The 11,453-nt window shown below is 31.8% G+C and overlaps 1 protein-coding gene across 1 annotated transcript; it reads left to right on the top strand.

Moving 5' to 3' along the window:
* Window positions 1-3,810: 3,810 nt before the first annotated feature.
* On the top strand, window positions 3,811-10,312 carry PAAG_11447 (hypothetical protein; the record flags this gene model as incomplete). The annotated part of the gene is made up of 2 exons (XM_015847097.1): window positions 3,811-3,875; window positions 10,240-10,312. 2 exons carry the CDS (start codon window positions 3,811-3,813, stop codon window positions 10,310-10,312), a joined length of 138 nt encoding a protein of 45 aa, XP_015703229.1.
* Window positions 10,313-11,453: the final 1,141 nt, after the last annotated feature.

The following is an 11,453-nucleotide window of genomic DNA, read 5'->3' as shown; positions in this document are numbered from 1 at the left end:
ATGAGCAGGGACACTCTCAGCAGCTTTGAACAACAATGAATGACCTTTCTTCAACAGCAGAAACAGGTCCAGCATGAGAACAGAGATTTAATAGCAGCTCAGCAAGCTGAAATAGCTAATCTATGACAAGCTTTGAACATCTCAACATCAACCCTCTCTCAATTGAACCTGCAACCACTCATTGCAGTCAGAAGATCAAAGATCAAGCTATCAGACTGCAAGAAGTATGATGATTCTAATCTGAAGCACTACTCTCAGTGAGAGCTAAAGCTTCAATCAAAACTTAAGATCAATAGGAAAGCTTTAGATAATAATGAGGAATGTACTTAATATGTGTACTCAAGACTGAAAGAAATAACAGCAGCTCAAGTTTACCTCTGAGTTGAGAATAATAAGGACAAGATCAACTTCATGATAGAGAGCTTACTGAAGCAGACACACATGCTCTTTAGTGATTCTGCATGACAGAAAAAGACTATGCAAAAGCTCAACAATCTATAACAGAGTAGAAGAGCTCTCTTTGACTTTCTGCTCAAATTTAATCAACTACTGCTGGAAGCTGGTGATCATAGATGAAATGATCACATTAAAAAGAGGTATTTGAAATCTGCTCTAAGCATAGAGCTGAGAGAAGGCATGGTGAATGTAAGAGAACTATCTCTCTACAAGAATTACTGCAGAGAGCTTAGATTAGTTAATCATCAACTCTCTGAGCTTAAGACTTTAAGACAGTGGTCTAAACATCATGAGGGCAGATCTTCTTCAGATCATATGACATCTAATTCACACTCTTTACTTTGTCATGCTATTCTTGATCAATAAAATCAGTCTCAAGCTTCTACTGATGATCTGATGGATCTCTCTTCTGATGCTGTGACCTCAAGTGCCCACTACATCAAATTGATAAATCAGACAGAGGTTAATCAATGAAGAGAGCAAGGCCTGTGCCTGAGATGCAGAGCTGAAGGTCATATAATTAAGAGCTGTCTGTTCAAACCTCTCAGATACCCTGTCACTCTCATGATAGCTAAGATGATCTCCAAGCTGGTACTGGATGACAATGATGTGAATATGAGTGAGAATTTGAGAAAAGAGTAGTTCCAACTAAAAGACACTGAAAGAAGCAAAATAAGAAGCTTATGAGAAAGTAATAAAGAAGATTTAAATCTAAGATGATATTCAAACTCTTCACTGTTGATGCTTTAGTAGATAATATCTTTTCAACTAGAGCAATGATAGACAGTGAATGTAATGTCTATGATCTTATTTTTCAATTCTATGTTAACAAGCATAAGCTCCTGTGTATTGAAATTCCCCCTGTTAAAATGACTAGCTTTGAAGACTTCATGGAACTCTCCACAAGCATAGTGACTGGCATTCAAATTGATATAAATGATCATATAACTGAATGAGCCTTTCTCTATATGGTGAATGAGTTATATGATTATGATATGTATCTAAATGACCCCTGGCTGGCCCAGCAAAAGGTGACTGTGATCCCTAATCAAAGAATTGTGAGATTTAAAGAGAGTGGCATAGAGATAGAGCCTAGTTCAAATGCAAAAGCTGATGTGATTCCCATCTCTGCCATAAGCTTCTCTAGGCTTATGAGCACTTGAGAGAAGTGAAATATTGAGATCTTCACTGTCAGTTTGACCAATATTTAAAAGACTCTAGAAGTGAAATCAAAGATTGACTCTAGAGAAAAGCTACCTAAACATTATCATGAGTTTTTGAACATATTTGATAAGGAAGCTGCTGACGCTCTACCCCCACTTTGTTGCCCAGATAGAGATCATGAGATTGAACTGATTAAAAAAACTGATGATAGTATGGAACAACCCCCTTGGAGCTTATTATATAATATGTTTTGAGAGAAACTACTGACTTTGTGAAAGACTCTTACAGATTATCTAGATAAGAGTTTTATTATAGTGAGCAACTTCTCTGTGACTGCTCCTGTACTATTTGCAAAGAAGCCTGGGAGTGAGCTAAGATTCTGTGTGAACTATCAAGCTCTTAACAAAATCATCTGAAAGGATTGATATTCTCTATCATTAATCAGTGAAACTCTACAGCAAATTGAACAGACTAAATGATTCACTAAGCTGAACATTATTGCAGCTTTTCACAAGATTTGAATCACAAAAGGTGATGAGTGGATAACAGCCTTTAGAACCAGATACAGGCTATTTGAGTAGCTGATTACACTCTTTGATTTGGCCAATGCTCTGAGCACATTTCAAAAATATATCAACTGGGCATTATATGAATATCTGGACAACTTCTGCTCAGTCTATTTAGATGACATCTTGATATTTTCCTCAAGAAACTTACAGAAGCATTGTGAGCATGTACAAAAGATGCTTATGCATCTACAGAAAGCAGGCCTGCAGGCAGACATCAGAAAGAGTGAGTTCAAGATGAATAGCATAAAATATCTTGAATTCATCATTGAAGTGAGCAAGGGTATACAAATAAATTCAGAGAAGGTTAAAGCTGTTTTGGAATGAGTGACACCTACTACTCTTAAAGGTGTATGAGGATTTTTAGACTTTGCCAATTTCTATAGATGATTTATCAGGAATTTCTCAAAGATTGCAATCCCACTGACAATTCTTACACACAAGAATATTCCTTTTTTGTGAATGAGCAAGGCTGAGGAAGCTTTTAAGTGTCTAAAATCAATGTTTATCTCTGCTTCAATTCTGCTTCAATTTGATCCTGACTGTGAAACTATATTGAAAATAAACTTCTCAGATTACATCTCAGAAGGAGTGCTGCTACAATATGATGAGCAGAGCATTCTATGCTCATGTGCCTTCTTCTCTTGCAAGCATTCACCTGCAGAATGCAACTATGAGATTCATGATAAGAAGTTATTAGTGATAATTGAGTGTTTAAAGAAATGAGATGCTGAGCTACAAAGTGTAAAGGAATTCAAGATTCTCACAGATCATAAGAATCTAGAATACTTCATGACTACACACAGACTAAATGAAAGACAGCTACATTGAATGAATATTCTCTATCAATTCAACTTCAAAATTGATTACCAGTCAGGGAAGTTGAATACTGGATCAGATGCTCTATTATGAAGAGAGCAGAACATGCCACAGAGCACTGATGATGAGAGAATCAAGCAGAGACAAGCTCAACTACTTAAGTTTAATGTACTGGCATCTGAAATAAAACCAATAGTAGCTGCTGCCAGTATGAAACCTGAGATGTCTCTTCAAGCTCAGTGAAATAAGACTCACAAAAATGATAAGATTCTGCAGCATCTGGAGCAGACTCTTCATGAGAAAAGTTTCAGATTTTCTTCTGAACTCAGCATTAATGTCTCTGTCTCTGAGTGCTCTTTAAATGAGAATGAAAAGCTTCTCTTTCAAGATTATAACTGAGTGCCAGACTTCAAACCTCTTTAAATCAGATTAGTGTACAAGACTCATAACTCATCTTTTACTGGCTATTCTGGGTGAGAGCAAACAGCAGAAGTTCTAACATATGAGTTTTACTAGTCAGACTATGCTGCTGATGTGAGAAGAATAATCAGAAACTGTCATCTTTGCAGATTAAACATCATATAAAGAGATTGACATCAGAGACTGCTTAAGCCTCTTCTTATTTCTGAACATATGTGGCAGAAGCTTTTCATGAACTTTAATATAAACTTATCAAGCTCTAAAGAATACACAAACATCATGATTATAACAGACTGACTGACTAAGAGAATTATATTAAAAGTAGTTAAGAAAATTGATGTGAAGATGATGACTAGAGTGTTTTTTCACAATATCATTTCTCAACATGGCATTTCTAAAGCAGAAGTATCAGATTAAGAATCAGCTTTCACAAGCATGTTTTGAACTTAAGTATGTAAGAAATTAGACATTAAGAGATGACTCTTCACAGTCTATCACTTAGAGACTAACAGAGCTACAGAGTGAATGAATCAGACTCTGAAAATCTATCTATGCAAGTACATTAACTTTCAACAGGATGACTGGTGTGAATGACTGTCTCTGACAAAGCTGATCATCAATAATAGAGATGCTGCCTCAACAGATGTGAGCTCATTCTTTTTAATACATCTTTTTCATATCTTCTTCATTGATATAGCTAATGCACTCTCTGTCAAAACATCATATAATTTCATTGAGTTTGCAGATGATTATATGAAGAAGGCCTGTGAAGTATTGAAGTAAGCTCAAGTAAAAATGACAGATGCTCAGCAATCTCAAAAGAACTATATGAATAGATGAAGAGACTTAGCTTCAAGCTTTCAATCTGAAGATAAGATCTGATTGAGCTTAGAGAACATGAGAACTAATCATCTGTGTAAGAAGCTGAATGTAAAATACAATCAATATACTGTGTTAAAAAAGATAGAATCTCATGCTTACTAACTGAATGTCTTATCTGACATTCACAATGTCTTTAATGTAAAGCTTCTACATACTGCAGTGATGAATCCCCTGTCTAGTCAGAGATAAACTGACTGACAGTCACTCACTATAGAGATTCTAAAAGAACCTGAGTTTGAGATTGAGGAAATTTGAAGTGAATGAATCTATCAGAGGAAAAGCAATACCTTGTTAAATGAGTAGATTGAGCTGAGCCTATATGGAATGATGCAAGTCTTCTACAAGAAGTGAAGACTTTGAACACTTGAAAGACCTCTCAGCAGGCAAAATTAGATGAAAAGAGGGCTTTAAATAGTTGTAAAGACCTGCAACAAAGAGGGAGAAGAGGGGTATTATAAGAGGCTGAACTCCTAGATTCACTCTGGCTGGCTGACTCAGCCAGCCTAGTCATTGTTTGCACATGCGCACTAGTCATCATTTGCACGTGCGCACGTGATCATGCTACGCGAGCTTGCTTAAGCTTGTGTTCTCATCTCATTCTTTTCTTCCCTTTCCCAAGCAATTCGTCCTTATTATATAGGAGGACTAGCCTCTAGTTCTTAGAGCTTAATCCTCTACACTTTCAAATCAAATTCAAAAGAGATAAAAAATAAATAAGAAGTGTTATTTATGCTGCAATGACAACTCTCAACACATTTAAAAGTCAGCAATTACTAAGTCTATTCTTTCTTCTTTTTGTTCAAATTCTAACTCTCACAGAAGATATATCAATTCTCACTCTTATAGATTCTAAAGCTTAGACAAGTTTTATCAGTGAATTCTGAGTCAAATTATACAAATTACAATTAACAGAATGTATATTATGTAAAATAAAAAGATTTGATGATCATCAAACATGCTTATTTGAAATCATCAATCTAGAGATAAAAGTCTCAAAGAGTAAAAAATTACAATCAAAGAATCTCACTTCTTTTGTATTATTAAACTTTCAGACTATGATATGATACTAATATTTCTCTGACTCAAACAACTTAATTCTCTCATTGATTGAAAGAATAAAGAATTCTATTTTTATTAAACATCAAACAATCAAAAGATAACTCTGAGTGTAATAAATACTACTAATGAATTACTCACTAACACTTTTGACTATGTACTTACAATAGTATCTGCTTCAATTTTACAGACCTATAAATCTTTTTCTGAAATCTCAACACTATCAGAAGTCAGCTTACTTGCAAATACAGCTTTCATCAATGATCTGCTCAACTATATCTGATCATATATATATTTTTCTCTAAGAAGAGTGTGTCTAGTATATCTGTATCTGATGCAGAGCACTCAATTAATTTTGAGAAAAAGTTAAACTCTTATTCATACCTATCTACAATCTCTATGAAACATAGCTGAAAACTCTTCAGAACTACTTGAATAGTGTACTAAAAATAGATTGAATATCTTCTTCTTAGAGCTCTGCAGATATTCTTATTCTTTTTATTTTAAAGAAGAATAAAGATCTATGACTCTGTATAGACTACAGAGATCTGAATCATCTCACAATCAAAAACAGATATTCATTATCTCTTATGAGTGAGATACTAGATAGATTCTCTGAAGCATAAATTTTCTCTAAGATTGATCTTAGAGATGCTTATTATAGAATACATATTCAGCACAGTGATAGATGAAAAATAGTATTTCATACATAATATGATCACTTTGAGTATAATATTATATCTTTTGAGCTTATAAATACCTCTGTCATCTTTTAAGTCTATATAAACTACACTTTAGCAGATCTTCTTGACATATGCTGTGTGATTTATCTAGATAATATTCTTATCTATTCAAACTCAATAAATGAGCATAAAACGTATATACAAAAAATCCTTGAATGTCTAGACTGCATAAATCTGTTTGCAAAATACACTAAATGCAAGTTTGTCAAAAACAAAACCTTCTTTTTGAAGTTTATTGTTGGACCTCAGAGTGTTAAAATGAAATCAAATTGAGTGACAATCATTACAGAATGATCAGTCTCAACTAGTGTTAAAAAAATTCAGATTTTTTTGAAATTTACAAACTTCTATTACTGCTTTATTGAAAACTACTTTAAAATTACAAAGCCTCTCTTTGATCTCATAAAGATTTCAAGAAAAGAGAAATGAAAGTCATAGTTCATATAAACAAAAGATATTCAATGCATCTTTGATAATCTAAAAAAACACTTCACATGAGCTTCTCTACTCATTCATTTTGACTTAAGCTGAGAAACTCAGATTGAATCTGATACCTCAACAGTAGCAGTGATTGTCATTATCTCTTAAAAATAAGATAATAATCAATGGCACTCAATTGTATTTTAATCTTGCAAACTTCTAGATGCAAAAATATGATATAATACTCATGACAAGGAACTTCTTGCAATTATTGCATCTTTCAAGAATTGACATTATTATATGAAAGAAAGTTAATATTCAATCAGTATCTATTCTGACTATATCAATCTTCAGTATTTCATAATAACTAAAATACTGAATCAATATCAGTCTAGATGAATAGAAGCATTATTAGCATATGCATTCATTTTATATCACTGCTCAGATAAATAAAACCCAGCTGATGAACTCAGTCACTGTGCAGATTATATTAATTTTTTTCATGATGAAATCATGCTTTCTACTCTGCAACAAAAGCTCTGTCACAATGTTAAATAGAATTAAAAATTTAACTCTTACAAAAAATTTATAATTCTTGTTAACTGCACATAAGTCTATAATCAATAGCACACACTCTATATGAAATCTCTTAATTTTAATACTCTGAGCTCTGAACCTCTTTCAAACCTCACTCTGAGTGCAGATTCTCTCTTATCACTGTATCAGATGCTCACTCACAAGCTCATATCATACTCATTAAAATTACTCAATATGGTGATCAGAAAATCTCTGAGAGAGAAAAATCTAGTTTCAAAGAAACATTTTAAGAATTGAAATATTCTCAGACTGCTGGTTAACACTGCTATAGTCTTTGAATCAGTATATATAGATATGCTAGAGTCTCTCATTGAGAGAATCTTGTTAAAGCACAGAATATAGACTTTTTTACCATAGCAAAGAAGCAGAAAATAATAGATAAAGAGATAATCTTGAGTAGTAATATATTCTAAATTATCTCAAAAGACAGTCTACTTCAGATAAATAATAGAGTTTATATTTACTGCAATAAGTGTTAATCAAAGAAAGAATCTGCATCAATTAGAATAACTCATAAGGAATTATTTTGATATAAAATAATTCATTAAATGTGTTCAAAGTAAGTGCTATTGTCATGATCTTATCTAAGATATTACTAAATATATTCATACTTATAATATTTATCAGAGAGTGAAAGTGTACTATTATAAACAGTATGATGAACTTGACTTAATTTCAACATCAATCAATTTATGATAAATTATCACTATGAACTTTATTACTAGTCTCTTAATCATTATCTGACTAGATAATATCTATGATATAATTCTTGTCTTAGCTAATATATTAATCGAATATATTTTATTCATTTTATATACAAAAGATATTACTGCAGAAGGTCTTGCAAACATTATTTATACTCATGTTTATAGTATCTTTGATATCTCTGAAAATTATATTTCAGACAAAGAAGCTCTTTTCACAAGTCAGTATTGATTAACTCTCTGTTGTTTATTTGAGATAAAATAAAGACTATTTATAGTCTTTTATTTATAGACAAATAATTAAACTGAATATCAGAATCAGATATTGAAGTATTATCTTCAATACTTCATAAATTTTTATCAAAATGACTGAGATAGATGACTGTTTTTAAGGCAATTCATCTATAATAATTTATGATATAGCTCAATCAATAAAGTTTCAGCTCATGTACTTCACAACTATAGATATGTTCTCTAAATTGATATCAATAATTCACTCTATTCAAGCTCAATTGAAACAATTGTCCAGGTCAAAGAAATACAAGCAATATGAGAAAAAATTGAAAGATAGCTAAAAAAGATCAAGACTATGTAAAATATATACTATAACTTTAAATATAGTACAAAGTGCTTTCATGTAAAGAACTAAGTGCTTCTCAATGCAAAGAGTTTCTACATACTCTATTTCACTAAAAAATTGAATCATAAATTTATTGACTCTTTTTAAATTATTAAATCTTGAAATACATAGATATATAAACTCTCTTTTTTATACTCAATATATAATATTCACTCTATCTTTCATATCTTACTACTTAAATTTTATAAAATAAGAGATGATATTACTTCACCTTCAGCACTAAAGCTAGTGAATGATGAGAAAGAATTTCAAGTTGAGAAAATATTAAAGAGAAATATCAAAATAAAAAATGATATCATATACACTGAAAGAGCTATGAATCTTTAAATGATATATGAGAATCTATTGAAAATATTCAAAAGACTGAGGTATTTGATATTTTTAAACAACAGAAATCATAGTAACAAGTGTGTTAAACTTACTCTGAAAAGTGTGCTAAGCACTAATTCTTCTTCATATATGCACTCTTTTTACTACTTTTTCCCAAATAAGTTTTTTTTTTATATGGTTTTAATGAGGCAAACAAGGCATCAAAAATTATCAAATCTTCAAAAAAAATCTATTTCATTATTATCTGAACAAGTCAAAGACTCAAATGCATATCTCTAGTTCTCTCTGACTTAATTTCTATTCACAATCATCACAGTCATTATATGCTGCTCAGAAACAGTAATTCTTCTCTTCTCCAACTCAATACTCTTCTCTTCAGTCAACTCATAGTTCTTCATCTCATACACAACTTCTTTCTCTGTATTCTCTCATTTCTCATTCTCAGAGGACACTATCAGTGCACCTGCAGTCTTAATTTGGCACTGAGCACAATAAACAACATCAATCAAGACAGCAGTACAAGCTTCTGCTGAATAAAGAGCACAAGAGAAAGTTGTTAACACTGCTATCAGACACAGTAACTTGACTTGATAACATGAGATTTTCACTGATCTTACTCACTCTTCAAAGAACAGAAAGCTCTGAAAAGCAGTCAACTCAACTCAGAAGAGAAAGCAAGCTAAGCAAACAATTATCAGTCATCACAATGAGTAAAAAAGTTAAATATACACTATACTCACTCAGATACATGACTTCTGTGCAAGACAGCAAGAATCATAGCATTTATCATAGTGAGAATAATTATATATCACAGATAAACTACTTAGCTTGAGCAAACATCACTCACAGAAAATATCTCTAAAATAAAATCAGTCATATGATCAAACAATTATGAGCTATGACTTATGCTACCGCGCCTCTATCACTAGCAAGCTTCACCTGTAGCTGAAGGGTAAGGTTAAGCTGAACAGGAGTGCTGTAAGCTTAATAACTAGGACAAGGGATAGTGCCACTATCACAAGTAGTAAGGACATCAATTAAAGAATCCTTATAACCAACAATAGCTATAGCTAAGAGGTCAGATGTGTGTAGGACTTGGATGAGACAGGCACCTGAGAGGGTGTAGAGTTAGGTGGTCAAAGCTATAACAAGTATAGGAGTGAGGATGTATCAGATAAACACAGACACAATGTGAGTAGGATGAAGTAGAGATCAGTAGATGAATGAAGAATAAAAAATTGATTGTGATCAAGAAGATAGGCCTCTTGATCCTAGAGGTAATGAGCATGTTTATATACATGATGGAAACCTCTTGATAGATCTGATAGCTTATGATATATAGTCATACCAGCCTATCAATCTACCACCTGGTAGACTTGATAATGTCTGATAGATAGTCATACCAATCTATCAATCTATCAATCACGTGATCATCTCTTTAGGTTAGTCCTGAAACTCAGGGTTATTCTGTTTGAAACCCTAGTTCCTTTATCCTTTGCAATTCTTATCCAATGATCCCTGGGAGTCTCCTGTTGGTTCATAACAACTTAGTAGATTTGTCAAACTGTCATCACACATGTGATGGCATCAAATGCACTAAAGAACAAAAGAGCTTATTCAAAGAGTGCAGAAATTGATTCTGTCATATTGATATAGATAAGAAAGAAATGAGAAAAACTTCAAAATCAGATATAGCAACAACTGTAAGGAATTTATAATGATTCAAATTGTGAGATTGTAAAAGAAGAAAAATTCAAAAAATACCTTCTCTCTTCATTCTTATAGCAATAAATGCTTTCATGACAATCATCTCACACAATCAATCTCTCAACATCACTGAATAAGTATTATAAATGTTATTCTTTATATCAACAAACACTTTATGCTTACATCTTACCTCTATATTCAAAATTAACTATCTTCTAAAGCTACTGAGATCTGCACTTATAAAGAAAAGGGCAACTGTGATGTCAAGACTCTCTATACTAGCTTTTTATCCTCATATTACTTATTATACTACTTATCAAAGCACTTTAGAATCAGCATCTTTTAAAGAATCAGCATCATCTCAAAATTCAATATTCAGAATTAGCATAGATTAACACTTCTTAAAAATCAGTTCTTTAGCATCAGCACTTTCTGAAGGATAGAATTAACACTTCATGAAGATTTATATTACTGTATTACTAATACTTCATTTTATAAAAGATTAGAAATAAAATCTATTACTACTTATTTATATATATAAATATCTTAAATTCTCAAAGTTTCTTTAAGAGATTCAGTAATTAGCTACTATTCAATTCTATATATATATTTTATCTATTGCTATTCTCTTCTCTCCATAGTACTTGCAGCACCTATACATCTACCTTTTTATGATCTTAGTTATAGAGCTTCTTATACTTCTTTTTGATACTTAGTTCATCCACATTAGTGTCCTCACATATTGCTGAACTTGTGATTTTAGTTGTTGTATAGATGATATTTTCTTTTAATATTATAGATACTTTTGCAAAGAAAATAATATTACTGATAATAATTATTTTGTTATTAGTAGAACTTTACAGATGATAAATTAAGTTAATATAGAATTTAATAAATTTGATAATCTTTATTTTAACAGATAATTTATTAGTAGATTTTTGAGATTTAT

This window comes from Paracoccidioides lutzii (assembly GCF_000150705.2).
Source record: "Paracoccidioides lutzii Pb01 unplaced genomic scaffold supercont2.5, whole genome shotgun sequence".
Taxonomy (NCBI): domain Eukaryota; kingdom Fungi; phylum Ascomycota; class Eurotiomycetes; order Onygenales; family Ajellomycetaceae; genus Paracoccidioides; species Paracoccidioides lutzii.
The sequence above is the reverse complement of the archived record's forward strand: the minus strand, read 5'-3'. Positions and strand labels throughout refer to the sequence as shown.